This window comes from Strongylocentrotus purpuratus, unplaced genomic scaffold (genome assembly GCF_000002235.5).
Source record: "Strongylocentrotus purpuratus isolate Spur 01 unplaced genomic scaffold, Spur_5.0 spur5_scaffold_12, whole genome shotgun sequence".
NCBI lineage: Eukaryota > Metazoa > Echinodermata > Echinoidea > Camarodonta > Strongylocentrotidae > Strongylocentrotus > Strongylocentrotus purpuratus.
Window position 1 is genome coordinate 4,757,931 of NW_022145597.1, and position 24,045 is coordinate 4,781,975.

Consider the following 24,045-nt stretch of genomic DNA (forward strand, 5'->3'; position numbering starts at 1 on the left):
TCATCTCTCCCCTCTCTCTCACCTCTTGTTTAAAACCTTAATAGGAGAATCAACTCTCCATCCAATTGACTTTAGGTTGAAGCAATAAATTCGAGAAAGAGGTTAGTTAGCCTATATAGCTTTAACAAATATTTTTTTTTTAATAAAAAATAAAAAATATAAACAATTCAGAAAACCACTTATTTTCAAATGTCATAAATATTTGATATTGTTACTGCTGTTCATATTACACACTCAATTCAAATCGGAGAATTGTAGATGCAACTGAAAGAAACCAAATCGAAATTTTAGTCGATAAATCGATCTATCGGCCGAGCAACCGCCCATGCACTTATATCATAATCGAATAACAAGTTCGGAAATTTGAGATAAAATATATTTCATGATCTCAGCTTTCAAACAATAATTTTCTTGTTGCAAATCCTTTTCAATGATTTCTGCTATTTCACTCAATCTATTCCAAAGGTTGGATTGCTTTCACATCGTATAAAATAAAAAAGAATGCGGACCTGCGAAAATGACACGCAAATCATATAGATGAAATTACTAATGACGTAATTTATTCACAATCCCGTTTGATTACAATCACAGCACCATGTTACATCGGGAGGTATACGACAATTCATTGTATATAACAACGCATATTAATATCATAAACATTTTAGCAGGGAATTATTACAACATGTATATGATTTATAGACAAATGACATTAATAAAATAGAATTTACATTTTTGTTGCATCACTATGACACAACATACAATATTCACCAAAGTAAATGACAATACACCATATAACCGGGAATAATTATTACCAAACATCTCACGTTTACCAATTCCATAATACATCCCTATTCCTTATAACATTCAGATGAATATATTTGCCCAGGTTGGTAACTAAAGGGATTATGGATAAGTCTTAGGAATCAAATGCTCTTAAGTAAAGAACCGAGAAGGCCGGTTGATTGCTAATACTCGCATGACTTTTTTCTTAATAATTGAATACATTTTGGTACACAGTGAAACCTGTATATAAAGGCCGCTCTAGGGAAGCATGAAAAGTGGTCTTTACAGGCAGATGGTGTTTATGTAAAGGTTCTTTTAGTACAGGCTTCAATAATAATAATAATAATAATAGTTCGTTCTTATATAGGGCATTTCAGGACCACTGACCCTCTCAAAGCGCTGTACAGTTTACCCCTATCATCGCATTCAGGCTTACCTGCACATAAAGTATGCACATTCTCCACTCCCTGGGGAGCATTCCAGCCAGGCGTCATTTTCACAAGCGCACACTTGCTCATCTAACCACATTTACGTTCGCATCCTAACGGGTACCCATTAAACACCTGGGTGGAGATGTAGATCAATGTCTTGCCAAAGGATACTAGTGCCGCGGCGGGACTAAAACCGCGGACCTTGTAATCCACAGTCCGGTGACATATCCACTGGACCACGACACCTCTACAATGAGAAACCATTTTCAGTGGAAACGAAAAATGTGGTAATTATGGACAGATGGGCTTTCTATACAGGTGGTCGCTAAAGCAGTTTTGACTGTACTAACTTCCAAGACTATTTGCTGGAATATATTAAAATTTACCGAAGATATAATAATTACGTCTCAAAGATGTGACATTCTAAAAAAAAAAGCCTGAAATTTAGGGCTCTTCAAAGGTTCGGTGTTTACAGTTGGAATGTCATTACTATTTTGAAACCCAATCGCCCCTCGATGACGAGGTTGCGTTATTACCGAGTTATAACGGTGTTCATTGCAAAGCTATAATCCATGTATATCACACATGGAAATGGGCGAAAAATCGAAACAGTGAATCAAAACTATCTTGTGATGGGACGATACAATGTACACAAATGGAGCGAGAGAAAGAGAAAGAGAGAGCGAGAGAAGGAGAGAGAAAGAGAGAGCGAGAGAAGGAGAGAGAAGGAGAGAGATGAAGAGAGACAGACAAAGACAGAGCGAACAAAATAAATAAATACAGATCAAGATTTAGGATCTGTGCCACACATGATCATTATCCACGTTGACAAGTTTGACATACAGTACAACATCAGATTTTGTAAATCGGTAATTCGGTATCTGGAATATTTCCGTAAATTATTTGATGACATATTTATCCGAGCCACATTACAGTACATAAAGTTTTAATTTTATAATATATAAACAGTAATTAGTAGTTCAATAATACCACACTGGTACAAAAAGTTCATTATCTATATCGTGGCTCGTGCTGTCACTTTGACTGAAACCTCGGTCTCTAAATATCGACTTTTGTTGCCCTGAGACTACACTAATTGGCCTCACCGCCTTCATCTTATCATTTGGAATGTCATTTTAAAAAAAGAAGAATACGTGGGCCTCGTCTAACAAAAATTTACGATTGATCAAAAGCAATAGCAAGTCCTCCAATCAATCGCAAGTCTGCAGTCTCCTATCTCTTATGCCATATAGTTGCGATTGATATCAACTCTTTGTAAGACGGGGCCCAGATGAAGCAGACCGCATTTTCTGTGGAGTTTTCACTGTGATCTTATAAGACGTATCAAACTTCAGATTCCCACGTCTTCTTGTCGACATCCATCTCCATCGGCATGTCCATTCAGAGCAACGACCTCCACGTCTCTGTCGCGTTTCGAATCTTCATTCCACTTAACCTTACTGTCCTTTCGCCTCAGTTTCTCGACCTCATCGCACTCAAACTCTTCAGGATTCATCCTCTTCTTTCGGCTAGCTTCTGCAATTGATCGTCGCTGATGGCGGTCTTCAAGTTTTTTCAGTTTTCCAAAGAGGAGGAGAGAGAAAGATGATGCGGCCAATAATGCTCCGAACAAGAAAAAAGATATGTCAAAGCTCTTGGTTCGGTCATATATCCAACCTGTAAAATAAATTATTCAAATCGGTTACGTGCCTTACATGATCACAGAAGAAGATGATTTGCATCCTATATGCTTAAAAATAAATATATTTAAATCAATTATAAGAGTCGATAGAGCAGGGAAGAGGAAATAGAGGGTTAGCTGAATTGTTCTAATGCACTTTATTGAGCTAAATAGAGTACGGGCCTTAAAATATTGTGTAGGCCAAAAGATGTTGTATTGCCCTTTGCCACCGACCCCAAAATCTTGAAATCTACGGTCGTTTTTTAGAGAAATAAAATATTAGAGCATTCAAAACTGAGAAATATCAGCCGAAAGAGGGAGGGGGGGGGGAAATCCGACCTACCGACCCATGTTTTGGCACCTAAAGGGCAATACAACACCTTTTTTTAGGCCTTATGTTCTTGATCTATTCTATATGTTCTCACTATTATAGATATAATAATCCATTATTTTAATTTGTGAAGAAGTCATTTTTTGTATCATGAACGTTCATTCGAAATCATAGCAGAAATCTCACTGCCATTATTGTGCAGTCATATCAATTCTATCATAACTTTCTGTTATTGAGCTCAATTTCCCTCATTTAAGGCTAAAAGGAGCGCCAGGAGGGTCAAACCTGACTGACATGAGCGCTATACAAGAACCCACTATTATTATTATTTATTATTAAAATGTTGAAACGCATTTGCTTTATCGTGTATGAAGCTAATACTAACCTCCAAGGACGGGTCCAATGAGACATCCGATACCCGTGAAGACCATAAGAACTCCGAAACCTCGCCCTAATTTTGCGACTCCAACAACTTCCTTTAGTACAATTGCTACCGTACAGATGTCGATGCCGCTAAAAGTACCGACCGACAACGCTACGACAATGAACCAAGAATACGTTGTCGGGACTCGAAGGAACATGGTCGAGATTCCCCAGCCAAAGATGGCGATACCAAACAACTTGGTGACGCTTATCAGTTTCCTGCCCAATAGAACAGCCGAAATTATCTTTCCGATAAGATTTCCAATACCAAAGAAAGACATCAAGAAAGACGCTGCCTGTTCGCTGATCCCTTTTTCCACCACACTAAGTACAAGATGCGTCATGATGGCAGACATGCAGAGACCAGAGAAGAATAACACGAAAACAATCAGACTGAAGCGGTAGTTTTCGATCAAGAGTGAGGCTCCAGTGACTCCTCCCAAACTCTGCAGACGAGATTGACGTCTTCTGCTCAACCTTTGGTACTCGTCACTGCAGCCATGGCCAGTGTTGTCGGTAGTTCTAGAAGCATTATTTCTATTGCTTGGTGACGTAACTTCATCCAAATCCACATCCCCGTGGTCGTTCTCCTGTTCGTTATCGTCCTCGTCTTCACTCCCTTCAAACTGAGTCATTGCATCCTTCTTTAGTGCTCCCTCTTCTGGTTGCATGTGATCACAACCATCAACTTCACGCGGGAAACTCGACAGAGGACGAAGCAACATGCCACAAACAAGGGAATTGGCCAACAATCCAGCAAGCACAAGATAAGCTCCTTTCCATCCATATTCCGATACCAGGTATTGGGTCAGGGGCGGAAGCAGGATTATACCGACGGCTGAACCCGCACTGGCTATGCTTTGAGCTATACTGTAGTACTTCGTAAAGTATTCAGCGATGCAAACTGTTATGGCGTTAAGTGTAGAGCCGTAACCAACACCTGTAAGGACCATGAACACAGAGCGAACACTTTTCAGATACTGTGAGCAAAGTTTATCTAACACTGGATGGAAATAAAATAAAACATGTTACGGTGAGGCCATAGCTTTGGATAAGACAACAACAAAAAGGAAGAGAATTTTGACAACGACTTTTGACAATGTTTATGACTGAATCAATACAAATTCTCTTATTTAGAATTTATCTCAATTGTCTATCTTGGTTACCTTATAAGAAGCAATCGGACAACATCACAACAACTATGTTTTTATAAAGGAAATTATCTGACAATGTCTTTGGATTCCCCTAAAACCTTTATCCAATCATTTCACCTGTGATATCTTATGAGAGAATAATGAGCATCGTGTGGACGGACATAACATTTATTATGTTCATAGTGGACCCCTTTTAAAACAACATTCGTGCTGATCATGGTGTTTCATCACACGCACAATTGAAAAATAAATGAAGAAAAAAAAAGAACGAATGAACGAATTACAAATATTCAGTGATAAAATGGACTCAGTAAGACCATACCTGCAAGAAGACCAGCAGACACGTACAGGACCCACGGAGAGGGCGCTACACTACTCACAAGAAGACCAATAGTACTAATGGTTCCACCGATGATGACAACAACACGAGCTCCAAGCTTGTGAATGGCTGCCCCAGAAATTGCTCCTGTGCGAAAAAATAATGGTAACTTTGCAATTAGAGTTTTGAATGCAGTGGTCCTGAAAAACATGGTTTAAAGTGTAATAATAAAAAAAGGTTTTCGATTGTACATGACTTGCACTGAACACGTGTACTCCGTTTTTCTACTTCCTCCTCTTCTTATCCCTCTCCCTGATCTTTGTTTTCCGCCATATATCTATAAAAATTACATTTGTAATAGGCTAATAATCAGCTTTCATGGGCATGATGGGTTAACCAGTCAATGTATAGATGGCTTCAAATCCCTTCAATCCGATCCCCCACGCATATGGAATAAACTAACTGCATTTTTAATAAATAGTACTTCTCTTGACTTCTTCACAATACATCTGCAAACATACACATGTACCTCTACAACTCTTCTTACATTGTTAATTGACTAAGGGACAGCGCCTTGTATCCTCAATATAAATCCAATTTTACAGTCATAAGTAACATAAGTATCATTATTATTATCATTATTGTTATTATTATTAGTAGTATTAGTATTAATATCATCTTATTATTATTAATTCACAACAGACGGCTTCACAGTCGGAAATTCAGAACAAGAAAGTAAAGCACAATATGTAGGTTCTTAGTATAAAAGACATACAAATGCGGATCAGCCATCGTCATCGAGTGGGAGACGGTTTTGACAGAATACTTTCTCACTTTCCATTCGTATACGGGTCGGCACCAGTTAAAAGCATGTCACTGTGCAGTTAGGTTTTTACCCGAGGCACTATAACCCCATATCATGTCAATACTAACATGATCGATTCGACACGGGTGGCGGGGGGGGGGGGGGGGAGGTGGTAGACTTAGTTACAGGATCAGAATTTTTTATTTTGGGGTAGAAGGCTACAAGCCAATCCCCTCCAAATCTACCTTTTTGGTATACAGCGACTGATCACTCCAGAAATATGTGAATCTAATCGCGTACATGAAGGTCCAAGTCGGTCCATCAAAACACCCTTTTTAGTTATTAAAACAAAAACATGTTGTAAGCGTTCTGTCTGTTTAACGTTTAGACTTAAACTACTACTACTACTACTACTACTACTACTACAACAACAACTACTACTATCCATTGAAGCCTCATCAGCATCAATGCTGCTCTTCTTGAGGCTCGGCAATTATTATTGAATTGAGTTGATATCTTTATTTGTACACTATTTAAAAAAAAGTTACAATACTGATTTCCATTGGGGCAGTGTGAAACAATGTAAATACATCAAATAAACATATAATTTGGGATAATAAAAAAATATATATCACCCCAGCAATTGTCAAATACTCATTTAAACCTGGGAAGAGAGTGGTAAATGTGAATAATAATTATTGTCTTGCCAAATGACGTTCATGCCAGACTGGGATTGGAGCCATGATTCACCCTTGGACTGAGAGTAAAGTGCATGAACCACTGTACCACCACACCTCTACAGACTGATTATATCAAATTTCTTCTTGATAAATCAAAATTTATATGAAGGACTTTGGCCCTCCTTCCTCTCATATAATCAATTGCATATTGAACATGTAAACCAAAGACTTTTCACCTGCAAAATGGTATGCTCCCATCTGTATGCTAAGAACAGTGCTAAGCTCAGCCGTGGAGGCTTGGAAGTGATGCTGCCAGTGGACTATGAAGACCCCTGTGCAGTTAGAGATGCCATCAACGAACATAAGACATATATGAGCTGCAACCAGGATCAACCATCGCCATCGAGTAAGAGAGGGTCGGGATAGTCCACACTTCCCCGTCATGATTGTAGGTAAGGCTACTTCTTGATTCACAACAGATGGCTTTTACAGTCTGAAAAATCAGAACAAGAAAAAATGTCATCAGTGGCGTACGCAAATTTTTTTAAAGGGGGTGTTTGAAATTTGATGGGAGCAAAGCGACATTGGGGGCCTTGCGTTTTCGTCGGGGCACAAGGAAAAACGATTCTTGTTTTTCCTTTTATTCCAGTAGTGGTGGTAGCTGAAAGAAGCATAATAAAATATTGTCTCTTCATCAACGATGCATTCCATAATGCACAGGTGGAAGGGTAAAACAAGTTATTTATCATATTCATGAAGGATCTCCATCTCTTTTATTTTTCTGATTGCGCAAAATGGCACCTCACTATGAAAAAAGGACTATTATTTTTGTTATATTATAATTTTTTTTTTTTTTTTAATTTATTTATTTATTTATTTATTTATTTTATTTTATTTATTTTTTGGTTTTGTTTGGGGGGGGGGGGTGATTATTTGTACCATATCGTACATCACTGGCGTACTGATGGGGGGGGGCTTGGGGGCAGTTGACCCCCCCCCCCCCCCCCCCCACCCAAGTTCAATTCAAATGTGGTTTATTTTTAATTCGATACCAGTGATTTACAAATCTTACTGAAATGACATGATATTCCTTTGTTTTTTCTTCTTACTTTTGCCCATTATGCCACAGGCGGAACTCCCGTTGGGGGGGGGGGGGGAAATGTGCCCCTAATTTTTCAGGTAGCCCGTAAAAGCCCCTTTTTACATCGGACATGTGCCCCTCTTCTTTTCTAAAAACTGTCCTTTTCCTCGCTTTCCATCTCTTGTGAGTACGTCATTACAGGTGCGAAAAATTTCCCTTTTCACCTCTAATATTTTAGCCCTTTCTTACTTTAACTTTTTCCTTTTTAACAAGTGTTTTTTTTTTTCGTTCGTAGTAAGAAGTTAGAACCCCTTTCCTTTCTCTTAACTGCCACTTTTCAACAATGATAAGTGCCCCTTTTATTTTGACACGTGCCCCTTTTCCTTTTTAATAAGTACAATATTTCCTTCGGATAAGTGCCCCTTTTCCTTTTTTATATGAGCCTCTCCCCCCATTTGATAAAATGGCTATATTAAAATCTGATAGGTACCTTTTTCCTTCAACATATTCCCCATTTCCATTCTCATCAGTGCCATTTTAACCTCTGATGATTGCCCTTTTAACTTTGACACGCGCACCTTTTCTTTTCTAATAACTGTTTTTCTCCCATTTAATAATTGCTTACTTTTCCTTTCTCCGTAATATGCACCCCTCATTTAAGGCGACTTGGAGAAAGAATGATGAGATGAAGGGAATAAAGATAGACAGTCGATAAACGAATACTATATATCAGAGTAGACGAAAGATCTAATGGGGGGGGGGGGGGGGGTCACAAAGACTAAGATCGACTTTAGTTTAACTTGACCTATGGCAGACCATTCATACCACTATTTACTCTATCCATTCTTCGCATTGGTTTCTAAAGGGACGACAAATCGTAGTCACAAATCCACAGAATAGTTCCTTATTGAAGGAAAAACGTTATCTAAAGATCATAGTTTTTCCCCTCTATTTTTACAACTGGTTCAAGACTTTTTAAGCGGTAAAGGGGGATATAAGAGGGGAGTGAAAGAGGGGGAGGGAGGGAGGGGAAGAGAGAGAGAGAGAGGGAGAGGGGGGGAGGGCATTGTGTAATAATTAGGTGTGAATAAGCTTGGATAAATACGATTCCTAGCTAAATGGGCAAACGGTAAAATGGTTTAACGCAGTCTCGATCGCTAGCAATGACCTGTGCGTAAGCTTGTGCGTGCATGTCTCAATCATTTCACTTGACTCCTTGATCTTACAAAATAGAATAGATTCATAGAATTGAGAAAAGTGTTTGCAGCTATAGACACATGGCCTAACGTACCAGTTTGTATTAGCGAAGGATACAAACTACATGTATCTCAAATATCTAGAAATCTTGAGAAGGCCCAGTTTTAGCAACAATTATTATATATAAATTTCTTTATTTTTTATTGAAAACAAGAATGGAATTAGCCGGGAAAGGAAGATACGTCTAAACATATTATAACGCAAGCCCCTAACTATTTTCTAAATATTGGCTTCGCTTTCCTGTGGGCTGTACGTAGAAGGAAAAACAGGATCCCAGCTCCAAGCTCCTTTATCCCGTTTCAAAGTAAGTAGGTCATCCACCATTTAATGAGTACAAGTCCGGGTACAAGTTCACCGAAATCCCATTGAGACGTGTTTCAATCCCGGCCCCCCCACTCAGGTTTCGAAATGACCGCATGCGTGTTGCCAAAATGTCCTTTTCGTAACAAAAGAAAAAGGTCGAGCCGTATTGACTTTACACACCGGACTTTTGCTGAAAAGGGGGGGGTGCAGAAAAAGGCTCGTATACAAAAGAAAAAGGTCGAGCCGTATTGACTTTACACACCGGACTTTTGCTGAAAAGGGGGGGTCGGTTGGAACACGCATATGCGTACCCTAAATAACACTGAGTGGGGGGGCCGGGGTTTCAATGGTTGTAGGCGAACTTGTATACTTAGGACGGCTTCGTGAAACGCTGCCCTAGATGCAATATGAAATAATATCAACAGTAATTTTTTTTTTTTAGGCAATGACTTTAGCCGCTGAAAGGCAAAGTTGGCCAACCTACAAAATTCTAATCTAAAGTTTAGCAATATACAAAAATTAATCGATGTACTTTCTAGCAAAAAACTGTGAATAGATGGAATGCATTCCTCATATTACAGTCAATGTTATCACAAGATGCACGGACTTGTGAGTTACAGCAAGGAGTTTGGGTTATATACCTGTATGTACATAATTTAGATGCATCTCCCTCCCCTCCCCCATCTTTACCCCCCCCCCCCCCCTTTACACCCGACCGTGCATGGTCCTGTGCGGAATCTTTAATTTTCTTGTGCTTCCACTGTCTGTGACGTCATTGTAAGAAAGCGAGGTGTCGCGATGGAAATCAGACCCAGGCAAACATCGATCGTGAATCTCACATGTAATATGTATAGAAATAAGTCTATGGCTAGGACATGTACATGTACGTAGACTCATAGAAGTCTAAAGGGTATCCATATTTTGTGTAGTATTTTGTGCTGTATGCTTATAAATTCACATTTGAATGATATTATGTGATTAAACAAATTGACAATCATGATAGGCAAATTAACAAAAGCAAGCAACCAAAAGAATAATAATCTCAATTATTTTCTACAAACCAACACCCACAAACACACACGCACGAGACGAAAAAGCGATATTGGATTTTGATTCAATATCACAATACTGACAACAGCTGGATCAATGAGAGGAAATGAGAGATTTGATGATAATCGAGAGAGATTAAACAAGCACTGGTAAAGTACATGAGAGAGAGAGAGAGAGAAAAAAAAAATATGATTATTCATACCCCTTGTGAATTTGATGTTTGTTGTGTTTTCCGTAACTCAAGAATGAAAAGTGGACTGGTTGAATTAGGGCCTATGAGGTATACTATTAGATGTTATGCTCTAATGTGTCACATTCTCAAGAAACATAAATTAGGACAAACAATTCCCACATGCTATGCACGTAAATGCACCTTTAAATGAAAATCAAAAATAGGGGGCCCACGCACTGCAAGCTGTAAAATGAAACGTTTTCAAGCATACATGTCATATTTATATTAAGCATTTGGAGATGGAAAAATCGTTCAATCGAAGGTAATCCATCACAGTGCAGAGCGGGAAACAATGGATTTTTCCAATACCCTTGATAAGTGTTAAAGGTATAGACCATTTTTGGAAACGCCCCCCTCTCAAAAATGAATGGAAGCTCTTATTACCAATCATGTGAAAGAATTTGTTTGTTTATACGTGATGATACAAATTTTGCCGGGAAACCGCCTATTAATTGATATATTTGGTAAATTATCATATCGATCCGGCCTGCATAGATATCGCAAATGCACTTCAACATTGAACACTAAGGGCATATATTTCTGTTTTTTGCGAATTTAGGTTTAAGTATTACCATCCAAACCTCTGAAGGCAATATTTAAACAACATTGAATGGATATTTTGCACCCAAAACCCTTGAACCGCAATTTTACCATTACCGGTCTATATCTTTACAAAATTAAAAGAACCTTGGTAAGGGTAAAATAATTAATTAGTTTAAATGAGTATATTATATAGGATATAAAGAGAGAGAAAGAGCGAGAGAGAGAGAGAGAGAGAGAGAGAGAGAAGGAGAAAGAGAGCTAGAAAGAGCTAGAAAGAGAGAGAGAGAGAGAGTGGGGGAGAGAGAGAGAGAGAGAGAGAAATAGGGGGCTATAGGGTAACACGTTGTTAGGCCAAGGAGTTATTAAAGGCGGAAGCTACATATATTGCTGAGGTGTATATATACGAGATGCGAGACATGGTGAGAAATAAGGTTTTCTGTTCGCAAACTCACCTTTCAAATCAGCCACTATGTGTGTTCCATCCAAACAACAGCTGCCCTGCATACAGGCATTTAGACGGCAATATACATCTTTGAATACTAAAGCATTCTACATAGCTGCCTACATGACATTCGCTGCGTAGTGTATGTACAAGCACAAATCGCTGCAGTATAGTGTCACGTGATGCAATTCAGACGCACAAATGTCTTCATTTCACCCTCAGGCCAATGATTTAGAAATAGATGAATTTGGAACCCCCAAAATAAGAAAAAACAAAAACAAGCAAACAAACGAAACGGTTTGTGCGAGATAGAAAGGAAAGCTATAAGCTTGGCAATTCACTATGATCGTGAAGTGGATAATTCTCACTGACCTCGACGTCTGCGCAGTGTACACACGTACACTGCGAAACCGCTCACAACAATAACATGTGCAGAATCGCAGGCTAACCAGACAATGCACCTGAAGAAAATCGTTGAAGCGTGGATCATAAATTCACATGGATGGACGTTCAACGTGATTCTTTCTTTGATCCAATGATAGTCACCGCCTTCTGATTATATGCATCAGTGATCGAAAACGGATGCAAAAAATGTAGCAGCCGACATTAAAAAGGTCTTATTTGAGCGCATATCAACCAATGTCCAGAACAAACCTAAACGTATAGCGCATATAACGTCTAGAGTATATAGAAGGGGGTGGGGGTTAATACATTCGTTGCTAATTCCCACTTGCCTTAAATGTGCTGAAATTCACATGAAATGTAGAATTATTATATACTTCAACGAATACGGGGTGCACAAATTCTAGCAGCCGACATTGAAAAAGGTCTTATTTGAGCGCATATCAACCAATGTCCAGAACATATATTTTCGTTAGTAGCGCATAACATGTAGAGTATATCGGTGAAGGGGGTTTCGGCCTTTAATACATTCGTCGCTTATTCCCATATGCCTTAATTTTGCTGAAACTCACATGAAATGTAGATTATTATATACTTCAGCGATTACGGGGTGCACAAATTGTAGCAGCCGACATTAAAAAGGTCTAATTTGAGCGTATATCAACCAATGTCTAGAATAAATATTTTCGTTAATAGCGAATAACGTATAGAGTATATCGGTGAATGGGGTTTCGGCCTTTAATACATTCGCCGCTAATTCCCACTTGCATTAAATGTGCTAAAACTCACATCAAAATGTAGATTATTATATACCTCATCGAATGCGGGGTGCACAAATTCCGATTGGTTATGTTTTTTTTTATAAAGACACACTCTTACTATGGACCTTTTACGGATGGACATTCAACGTGATTCTTTCTTTGATCCAATGATAGTCACCGCCTTCTGATTATATGCATCAGTGATCGAAAACGGGGTGCAAAAATGGTAGCAGCCGACATTAAAAAGGTCTTATTTGAGCGCATATCAACCAATGTCCAGAACAAACCTAAACGTTTAGCGCATATAACGTCTAGAGTATATAGAAGGGGGTGGGGGTTAATACATTCGTTGCTAATTCCCACTTGCTTTAAATGTGCTGAAATTCACATGAAATGTAGAATTATTATATACTTCAACGAATACGGGGTGCACAAATTCTAGCAGCCGACATTGAAAAAGGTCTAAGTCCTAGATAGTTTTTTAATTATTTTTATCACGGCCTTTGTACGTCTTTTGTCTTCCATTCAACTTGATACTCAATGTCTTTTTTGTAGCTGTTCATGGCATATATGTATTTTACATGTACTACTGCAGTACATTCTTGACTAACTACATGATTTCGTTTGTCTTATGTCACCATGTATTTCATACATGGAAATTTCTCCAAGAAATTCTTTATCTTACATTATAAAGAGCTTAGTAGATAGAAATAGAACTACAATTAGATAGCGAGCTGTTATCATTTTACAACTACAAAGTAAACATAACATTCCATAATTAGTTCAGTAAACACATATCATTTAATTGTACTCTGAGTTTTCCAATAGGTTTCTATTTGATCTGATTTATTTGATGCAATTTGTATGTGTTTTTCTTCATATAAATCATACCTAAAAATTAGAAGCATTACAAATGTGGAATAGTTATTGACAAGTAACAGGGTAATGTTCATTTCTTTGAAGTAAAAGGGTCATCTGAATACGAATCCGAAAAAGAGACTTACTGTGAAGTCAAGATCAATTAGAGATATACGAAGCTAATATTTCCAATATAAATTATACATATAATAATACAAACATGGGGCTACGTTGTAACTTCATTACTTTTTTTTTTATAATCCCCCACTTTGACATTAATTTGTTTGCAGTTTCATCTTATTCTGTATTTCTGCTTTTGTTTTCTTCTTTTTTTTCTTCCTTCAAATGTCTATTATGTCATTATGTGTTGAACGATTAATATGTTTATCGTGTTTATTATTTTTGTTTTTTATGGAAGGGAAATGTAGAAATCAATTCAATTTACATGAAAAATATATGTAATATAAAAGACAAAATATATTGAAAGAACTGTTGACAAACAAAATTATAAATTGTTTTATATAGAAAAAATGTTGAGAAGATGTCGTGGGCATCATGCCAGCAGCTGTTTATTCGTGCCTTCATACTTACGACATGTAGTACTGTACAGTATTCGATTTCATGTTTGTTTGATTAATGTGTACAATTAAACAATAATTTAGAAATATTAAATAAAACAAAAGTGCCTTTCGATTAAACTAAAAGTGGTGTGGTGCTGCATTATTCCTTGTTGTATCGCATTTAAGCTCTCAATGACCCCCTCCCCCTCCCTCTCTCTCTCTCTCTCTCTCTCCCTCTCTCTCTCTTTCTATCTCCCCTCCCCTCTTCCTCTCCTTCTCTGTCTCTCCTCTCTTTAATAATTATTTCTCTTTCTCTTTCTATAATTAACTATCAGGTTTTACTTTCCTCCCGTCGTCTTTTTTTCACCCTCTTTGACCCCAATCCCTCAGTCTTTAATTGACATACTTTTTTTCTCCCAACAGTCATTTTCTAGCTCTATTTCTCGGATTTCTTTCTCTCTTTCTATTTATCGGAGTTCATTCTCTTTCCCTCAACTTCTTTTGGCCCCATGGAAGACCAGCAGAAACAATATAGTTGCAGCTGAAAATGGGCTACCAGCCTTTTTTGTCCTTTTTTCTATATGATTACTTTGTGTGTATTTTATCTGATCTAATTATACGGAAATAAAAACAACAACAACCTATTTCACTCCATACTCACTCTTATGAAGGCCCAATTGTCATATTATCCACCTCATTGCATCCTCATCTCTGTCCAGTGGCGTACCTGGGGTACTCCGTCAGGGGGGGGGGGGGGGGCAAGCGATCGAAACAAAACAAAAAAGGCGATGCTAATTTTCACTTCTGGCGAACGAGCGGGCAAAAAAAATCTTTAAGTAACGTTTGGTATATAAATCGGTATTGTTGCAACTCGGGGTGGGCACATTCATTTGTTAGCCACGTTAATTTCATTTTTGCAAGCGAGCGTAGTGAGCAAGAAAAAAATCCCTTCTTTTTTAATATTTGCCACTTAAACTTGGTCCAAATTATTGTCCCATGCCGGGTGCGGGAACAATTATTTATATTGTGTTTAGGGTGATTTTATACCCATTTTAGCTAGCGAGCGAAAATACACCTTTCTCTTAATGAATTGCGATAAATAACTTGTTTCATTGTTGCAGGTCGGGGTGGGCACAATCGTGTGTAAGGCAATTTCAATCCCATTCTGGCGGGCAGGCAACCCCCCCCCCCCCTACATTTCTCTTTTTAATGATATTGTAGCAGGTCAGTGGTGGGCACAATTCCACGAGCTAGCGGGCGAAAAAATCACTTCTCTACGGTGAGAACATGGTACATAAACTTGACTTCATTGATCCATGTCAGAGATATGATTATTTAAAGCGATGTTATTTCTATTTTGGTGAGCGAGCGTAGCGAGCGAGCCAAATTTTTTTAATGATTTTTCGTTCATAAATTTCAGGGTTTTTTTGTTGCAGGTCAGGGCTTACACAATCATGTCTAAGGTAATGTTAATTCCGTTTTGGCGAGCGAGCACACCAAAACTTCTTTGAATAATGTTTGGTACATAATTATTAACTAGTAATGTTGTTGCAGGTTAGGGCGGGCACGTTAGCGATGTTAATTTCATTTTGGCGAGCGAGCGTAGCGAGCAAGAATAAAAAATCGCTTCTTTTTTTAATAATAATATTGCCAATTAAACTTGGTTCAATTGTCCTCAATGAATTGGTACGTAAACTTTGTGTCTTTGTTGCAGGTCGGGGGTGGGTACAATCGTGTTTAAGCCAATGTCAATCCCATTTTGGTGGGCAGACAAAACAAACTTAATGATGATTGGTGCATAATTTTCAGTTTTTTTGTTGCAGGTCGGGGCTTACACAATCATGTTTAAGGTGATGTTAATTCCATATTGGCGAGGGAGCGTAGCTTGCGAGCAAACCAAATTTTCTTTGATTAACGTCTGGTACATAATTATCAACTGGTAATTTGTTGTAGGTTGGGGTGAGCATGTTTGTTAGCGATGTTCATTGTAAAGACAGCGTAGCAAGAGAGGGTAAAACAAAAAACAAATCAACTCATATATCAATCACTAAAATCAATCAATTCATCAATTCTGGCGAGCGAGGAAACAATATCTCTCAAAATAACGTTCGGTACTTATTTACTGGGATTTTCGTTGCAGGCAGGGGAGCGCACATATTTTGTTAGGAATGTCACTTCCATTTTGGTGAGCGATCATAGCGATGCAAAAAAAATCAATTCTCTTTTAATAGAAATTAATACATAAACTTGTTTTTATTGGTGCAGGTCGGGATTGGCGCAATCTCGTTTAACACGATATCAATTCCTTTTTGGCGAGAGGGCGAAAAAACACTTCCATTTTTAATGATGTTGTTGCAGGTCAATTGTTTTCAAAGCAATGTCTATTTCATTTATTCGCGAGCGAGCGTAGCGAGCGAGAAAACATTAATTAGTCTCTTTTAGTAACATTTGGTACACAAACTGGGTGTTATGGTTGCCATGGTTGCAGGTCGGGTCCAGTCGGGGCAGACACAATTGTATTCTAGGCAATGCTAATCCTTTTCTTTTTTTCAGGGGGACGAGCAAGTGAAAATAATTAATACAAAATAGGCTAGCAAGCAGCTCGCGCCAGCGAAGAGTGTCGAATTTGTTATATCACTTATATTTTCCTATATTCATTTGTCTTTTTCTTTGCCGTATGCGGAATATTTTTCTGATGGGGGAGGGGGAAAGATGCATAAAAAGTTTTTGAAGAAACTCAAAAGAAGTGAAGGGAGTTCGAGCGACCAAACTGGTTATGAGGGTACTTTGCATTTTTCAAAAGTAGAATTGAAGGGATTTGGTATAGGCCTTCACTACTCACTTCACTACTCGTGAGCTTTGTTAAACATTTTTCTGTACGTTTTCAAAATATCTGGGGTCAATTCCCCCCCCCCCCCGGTGCTTTCGGCCATGGTCTTTTTTAAAATAATTTCCCCCTTTTTTTTTCTTTCCTTTTCTTTTCCCTCTTTCTTCCTTTTCTCTTCTTCTTCCTTTTTTTCCTTTTCCTTTTTTCTCTTTCTTTTCTTTTTTTTCTTTTATTTTCTCTCCCCTTTTCCTTTTTTATTTTTCTTTCCTTTCCTTTCTTTTCTTTTCTTTCCCCTTTTTTTTCTTTCTCCTTTTTTTCCTTTCCCTTCCCCCCTTTTCCTTTTTTCCCCCCTGGAGCCCGTCAGGGGGGGGGGGCACTCTGCCCCCCTTGCCCCCCCCCCCTCAGGTACGCCAGTGTCTCTGTCCCCATCCCTCTCCCAACCCACCCCCCCCCTCCTCTCTCTCTCTCTCTCTCTCTCTCTCTCTTTATCCCTATCTCTCTATTTATCTATCTTTATCTGTCTATGTATCCTCCTTTCTCTCATCTGGTATGTGTATTGTTCGACAACCACCTCACTTGGGCAACGTATTCTGCTGAGGGGCAGAATGGCGGGTACTCATACAATTGTACAAACTTATACTGTTAGCCGCAGCTTCGCTCTCAGTTTACGTATAATATTGATCAAATTTAATACAATACAATACAATTTGTGTCATTTGGACTTTGACTCCCATCCATCAAGTTAATTGAGGGTTTGTATCAATGGTTCTACATATATATCACAGCCGACCTTTCTCGATCATGCATGGAGGGCCTTTGCCTCCTTTGTCGCATTATTTATGAAGGACAATAGTTTTTGCTTTGCGGGAATGCCCTTGAGGGAATCATTATTACAGCATGATTGAGGCAACAATTCTGAGTCCACCGTTGCATGTTTGGCAAAATGCAAGATGGACGTTCATGATGTCCTCCATCGGTATACAAGTATGAAAAGTATAAAAGTATACATGTATACTGTCCTCAAGAGTTTCTTTTGACATAATCGAAGCGAAAGTTTCAAAACTAATATGAATCTATACAAAAATAGCTGAGATCGGCAGGATTCTATCATTATTATGATTATCATTAATCATTTGTTTCTTACGTTAAGATCAGTCTCTCTTCATCGTTAAAAGAAACTTTTTCCAGAAATGTCCATGCGACGCAATTAATTCTTGAAACAATATTAAAGTCTTTATTGTTCCATCGTTTACGTTTCTGGTTCAAATACTGCCGTGACGTAATCGGTATCGTACCCTACATTGGCAAGGTATTCTTTTCCATGCTTGATGCTTTCATGTTGCGCTGTCTTCAGGTTATATCCAATCTTAATCAACCAATCCAAAATATCAGAAAAATCCACCATGTTCCCCATCGCATTCGTGCTGTACCTGTGTTGAACGGAAAACATAAGATATTTTGGCGGGGATTCCCGTGTCAGTAGTTTCTCAGCCCCGGCGATGACAGCTGGTTCATAACCTCGCACATCAATGTGTAAGATCCATACTGGTAGTTCCTTCATGACGTCATCCAGCCTGTTGATGGGGATTTCCCCGTTTTTGCAATACAAGGGACTTTTTGGATCTACCAAGCGAAGAGAAATATGAGAGGAAAAACAAAATGCATTCAGTGAAATATTTAACTGCTTATTTGGTGAATAGATTGACGTTTAAGAAAATGCAATAAAGGATAAGCCTATATACAAGCAACAAAGCCAATATTCGTATATCATACCTGAAGAAAAAAAACATTTCTGTTCCCTCAAAAATTAAATTTCTTATAATTTCAGACAAGTACAACGTTACAAATACAAAAGCTTTGGAAGAAGTTCAGTTCCATATACATCGCCGTATCTTGTCTAATTAGAAATACCTTTCAGCGATAATGTTGACTATAGGCCTAGCAGACAAATAAAAAATCTCTTTCTTGCCCAAGTCACGTCTTGCTTCGCCTTCCCCTGTTTTAATTGTAAAATCAAATTATTATTACATATAGGGAGCAAGACAAGAAGAGAACATGAGCAAAGAAAGTCGGCGTGATGTACTTCTAAACGAAAAAGATAAGGCTTACTAATATAATAGATATTTCAAATTTCAGTAGAAAGGGTAAAACAATAGAAATTAGAATTATCTTTAAATTATTGACCTGTAGGAGAGCTTCCTCCAAATTCAAACAGAAGCATTGTTTTTATAAACATTTCAACTAATAGGAAACATTTCTTAAATAATCCTTCTTTCACCTAATGGTGGTATTCTAGCATTGCTGTGATCACTGGAGCTAGCAGCAATGCAAGTCTTTCCTGTCTGGTTCCCGATAGCTATGTTATAGAGAAAGATCCTGTCATCGTCCAGTTTGTTCAAAGCCACACTCTCTTGTAGGAGCTGAAAGTTCTGAAGATGCGGCTCTATGGCAACCACTCGATGTCCACAAGCAGCTACACCCATCGCTATGGTACCTAGATGATATACAGAGACAAATATTAACATCATATTGCCACGCATATTCCTAGATATTGACAGAAAATGAAATTGCCTTGTGTCATGGTATCCTTTTTATTGGGGGGAGGGGTGGTATATAGCGTACAATTGCGAACAATAGTCTGTTCAGACAGTTCAGGTATCAACACATACCTGTTGAGAACTGGTCACACCAGCAGTTCCTGTAAGGGGAGCCCCAAATAGGCCAATTAAATTGGGTCACTGCTGCTCAGATGATGTTATGTATCACTTCTCTATTAGAAAAAAGTAACTAAACATTTCTAACACATGTAACATATGACATTCGTGGAACACATAAGGTATGGAGGTATAAACTTATACTGGGGAAAGGCAACATCACATGACACAAAAGCAAAGTACATTTAAAAGCATTCAAACCTGACCCTACCAGAAGGAAATAAATTTTTAAAAATAAGAAAGTAAACGACACCAGATGCCACTGCAATGTGTTCTGGCTGTCCAGCCAGTTCATAAATCACAAGTGCTCTAGTATACCAAGTGGTTTACCTATATTTACCCTACCCATGCATGCCGCTCCTCTACAAAATGCATGATACATGTGTCTATAGTCCCCTAACAGGTAATACGACTTTTAAAACACTAAAATTGTGGTGTAGAAATATATCAAAGTGGTTGTGCACTTGGCACTTGAAGCTCTCTGACCTATCAAAGTACTGAACTGAACTTTAGCTTTGACAGAAGATCCAAAAGACCGACTTCTCGAGGGCCTTCAAAGCATATTTTTTCTTCAAACAGACATTATTGCATGCTCCTATGTCATTCGCCAACACCCAATGATTCCTACTATCTTTCCTTTCTTTTCAAATCCTTTACTCGTTCAAGAGATTTGAATAGTTCATACACCAGGTTCTGGTACTCTTGTACTCGAACCATACATAAGGCCAACTCCCTGGAAATTTCAAATCCTCATGACAAGAGTGTGTTCTCCGTGTGTTCTTATTTCCAACCAACCCCTATCAAATTTTTAGCCTCTTTGATAACGATCGATTCTTGTCATAAACTTTTCATTTTTTTTCCGACTAATTTTGTCGACTAACTGTAAAAAGATCCAGAACATTCCCGAGATCACATTCGATCTTCAATCTATTTCAAATTAATATCCCCTTGAAAGTAGCGTGTACTCCTTGTGTGAACCTACGTCATTTATTACCTTCCAAGGTTTTCTACAATCTTCTTTTCTTCAACAACATTTTAAAAACTCGCCTACGTATGCACCAACATCCACGAAGAAGGCATCCTCATGGGCATTGTTCATGAGATGACAAAGTCTTATTAATGTTTTATCCTGCCAGCCTGTCTGCCCTGATAGCAGGTGTGCTGTCTCCTGGTCTTTCTCCTTTGGATGAGTTGATAAATAGTAGCTTGGAATGCTGTGGATTATAAAGTAATATCATATAAGAATATATCTCGCAACAGCTGCTGTGTAATCTTTAAACTCATTAATTTACGCTATATTGTATAAAACATGATTTTCTGAATGATGGTTCTTTGTTAATCTGTGGCAGACGGCGTATCATCATACGCATCCATAATGTCGGTCCGTACATTAATATTTGTTATCGTTTGATGAAGACTAATTTTAAAGTGGTCGTCTTAATTTTTAGAAAGTTATAATATAGTTATCTCAAAGTTAGAGTATGTGATATGACAACGGGAAAAAAAATGATTGTAACTTAGGTAACTTCATATTTACATTGTCGACATATCCATATTATACATCAGACTGAATAACATCAAATCTACCCTTAAATACTCGGTCATTAGAGTGATGGAAATTACTAATATTTTATTTGTTGTTGTTTTTGAAAAACATTCACAGGGACGAAATTGTTTGTAACATGAAACTTACATCGGCGATATATCCATTCTGACTACATCAATATAGTCGGTAATTAGAGCGATTGTAATTCTGAATAGTTTTTTGACGTTGATAATATATATCCTCACATATCTACTTTCCGAGAAGAAAAAGAAACCCTATGACAATACCCCCGGACAATTATTCCTTGGTAACGGACCATATCAACAATGTGGTACTCGCTCTAGGGTACTTTTCCTGGAGTCGTTGTCGAGTGAAGTGGCTTCAATTGACCTGTCAAGGAATGTATGTTATGGCTTACCCTTTACTCTGTGCCTTGGCGATCACGAGAGGGCTACCTCTTTGGTTCTTCATATGCCCATCCACAAACTTATGAAGTGACTCCGGAAGTGCAACATGAGCATCAGGACACCTCGAGCAAGCTCTAGGTTGTTGATTTTTACACGGCTCATGCTCTTGCAAATCAGCCTGGTAATTTGCCAATGCACGGAATCGCTCCTCCTGCTTTTGGAGACGTTCATCGATGCGCTTCCTCCGTGCATCTGATTGTGAAAAGTAGAGTTGAACAAGGATGAGAGCCGAGAGGAATCCGATGAATACCGAATAGAAGGCGATTCGAATTTCGCGGTTCGTCCTCATGGTGTGTTTGATGACGTACAAGTCAGATATGACATCACACGAAACTCACAACAGCATGAAAGCTGAAATACAAACACAACAAACATAATTATTAAGGGACAATAGATTTTTTAAAAATGCTTCAGTATATTGAGAGGATTTGGCCTTTAACTCAGGTAATATGCTAGCTTGTACATATGTATAAGGGGTGTCTTTACAAAAATGAAGCCTTCCCTTTTGCATTTCAATTTCATGAAAAGTATGCATCAAATAGGACTAACCATCATGAACACTGTATTTTACAATATTGCTTCAATAACTCTAGAGTAACTAACAGATTTATGAAATATTGCACATAAACTTCACTGTTTTAAATCAAATGTCCGGACACACAACGTTTGGGTATATACATGGTCGGAGTATATTATTGAGAAAGGTTTATTTTTTTGTTTTTATGTTATATACAAAAACAAATGCAAGCTATCAAATAGGCAAGTCACGGTAAACAAAGTGAATTTAGACATCAAGCGTTGCCTGCCGGTTGTTTTCTTATCTGTCAATGTTTGTACGCAATAATGAAAGTACTGCAACTGAATTGGCGTAGACCTGCATCGAGCATGTTTGCCACATTGAACACCCCTAGCTCTCCAGGCTCCTTGTAAGGCACTCAAGTATTTTAAGGAATTAATTCCCGTCGGATTTCCATTTACCTTTACCTGGTTCGAGTGTGGCAAATAGAGAATAATGTCTTTCCATAAGACGTCAGGGATGAGGCAGGGAAACGAACCCTTTACTTTGTGAAGTTGTGATATTGACAATGATTACACACGAAAACACACCCACCTGTTCGGAACGGGATTCAAGCCTTAATAGGTTGGCAGGATACGGACGCTGAATGTTGCTTCATCTTGAAGAATGTTAGCAAACTATGAAGTGAATATAAGCATTAGTCCAAACTGCGATATAACATATTCAACCAACATTTGAAATGATTAGACAAAACGAAGTACTAATAACAACCAAAAGGCCTATGTTTTAATAACAAGAAAGTTGCAAATGTAACCGTATATACAGTGACAGTATTGTATACAATAGCTTTCTCCTGTATAAACTTTTGTTGTGCCCCTTAAACGGGGGGAGCGATCGATAATATTGATTAATAACCCAGAACGTGTCTTCTGTGTTATTACGTAATAATTAAGATTTAGAGGCTTCAAATAAGACGTGAAGGGACGAATAATGTTGGTATCTAGCAGATGGAGAGAAAAAAGTATGGCCACTCAAGAAATTAATCGTGCCAATATTCTCGAAAACACTACTTATGATATGTGCCTCGTGAATATTTGAATATTATTCCTTTTTTGAAAGGCACCGCGTCGTTTAAATAGATCTAGACGACCAATTCCTCCCTGCATGGATATTGCAAGCTATAATATCGTTCAGATTTCACATCTGTTCCTCAAAATCAGTGGATCATAATTACATACATGTACGCCACCCCCCCCCCCCCTCCCATCAAAGTCGAAGGGCTGATATATTCTCAATTTAAAACCACTAAAAAATGCACTAAAAAATATAAAAGGAGAGAGAGAGAGAGAGAGAGAGAGAGAGAGAGAGAGAGAGAGAGAGAGAGAGAGAAGAGAGCCTGATGAGGATATCACATGAATCCTTTCACTTCTTCCCTCGCAATTGTATGTTTAGTCCAGATAGTAAGACAAAAGCCAACCCTCTATCCCAGGAGTTCTCAAACGTTTTCCTTGACGGTCCAGATGTAATTTACGTAAAAGCTAAAAGGTCCGTAACAATGGGCAAATAAACTTTACTTACTCAATTATTTCCATACATATAAGTTGGTGATATTATACAAACGTGTCTTTAATACACGTACCGTAATTCTAAGAGTTAAGACAGTCAAAAGTGGAATATTCTAGCATATTTTTGCATGTAGGGTATATTAGTTGGGAAATTGGCAATGTTTTCCTGCAGTAAACATTGTCACGAATGGAGTGATTGCAAGACGAAGGCATTGATGCAAATGTTCAGACAACCTACTCCTAACAATTTATGGATGGAACTTGTATACTGAAGAAAGTGAGGCCTGTTTCAAACTTTTAGGTCGATATCTGA

At 38.2% G+C, this 24,045-nt stretch overlaps 2 protein-coding genes across 3 annotated transcripts; both read right to left on the bottom strand.

Moving 5' to 3' along the window:
* Window positions 1–534: 534 nt before the first annotated feature.
* Window positions 535–11,948, bottom strand: LOC588518 (monocarboxylate transporter 13). 2 transcript variants are annotated; one of them, XM_788198.5, is made up of 5 exons: window positions 11,526–11,947; window positions 6,844–7,100; window positions 5,126–5,269; window positions 3,612–4,589; window positions 535–2,891 (listed from the first exon to the last, which is right to left on the bottom strand). In XM_788198.5, the coding sequence occupies exons 2-5, from the start codon at window positions 7,049–7,051 to the stop codon at window positions 2,566–2,568; spliced, it is 1,656 nt and encodes a 551-aa protein (XP_793291.1). In that variant the 5' UTR covers window positions 7,052–7,100; window positions 11,526–11,947; the 3' UTR covers window positions 535–2,565. The 2 variants fall into 2 exon arrangements, with proteins under 2 accessions (XP_793291.1, XP_030837508.1); XM_030981648.1 differs by lacking the exon at window positions 6,844–7,100 and having other exon boundaries at window positions 11,526–11,948.
* Window positions 11,949–17,576: 5,628 nt separating this feature from the next.
* Window positions 17,577–22,991, bottom strand: LOC100893657. The gene is made up of 5 exons (XM_003727870.3): window positions 22,762–22,991; window positions 21,602–22,001; window positions 20,685–20,851; window positions 19,202–19,417; window positions 17,577–18,546 (listed from the first exon to the last, which is right to left on the bottom strand). Exons 2-5 carry the CDS (start codon window positions 21,937–21,939, stop codon window positions 18,173–18,175), a joined length of 1,095 nt encoding a protein of 364 aa, XP_003727918.1. The 5' UTR covers window positions 21,940–22,001; window positions 22,762–22,991; the 3' UTR covers window positions 17,577–18,172.
* Window positions 22,992–24,045: the final 1,054 nt, after the last annotated feature.

Excerpts from the sequence above, each read along its gene's own strand:
- LOC588518 (XM_788198.5), bottom strand. The coding sequence starts at position 7,051 with ATGACGGGGAAGTGTGGACTATCCCGACCCTCTCTTACTCGATGGCGA. Across the intron at positions 5,270-6,843 it reads GGGAGCATACCATTTTGCAG|GAGCAATTTCTGGGGCAGCC; the intron begins GTGAAAAGTCTT and ends TTTTTCGCACAG. Across the intron at positions 4,590-5,125 it reads GTCTGCTGGTCTTCTTGCAG|GTGTTGGTTACGGCTCTACA; the intron begins GTATGGTCTTAC and ends TGGTCCTTACAG.
- LOC100893657 (XM_003727870.3), bottom strand. The coding sequence starts at position 21,939 with ATGAGGACGAACCGCGAAATTCGAATCGCCTTCTATTCGGTATTCATC. Across the intron at positions 19,418-20,684 it reads GGATGTTGGTGCATACGTAG|GTACCATAGCGATGGGTGTA; the intron begins GCGAGTTTTTAA and ends TATATCATCTAG. Across the intron at positions 18,547-19,201 it reads TGCTAGAATACCACCATTAG|ATCCAAAAAGTCCCTTGTAT; the intron begins GTGAAAGAAGGA and ends TTCGCTTGGTAG.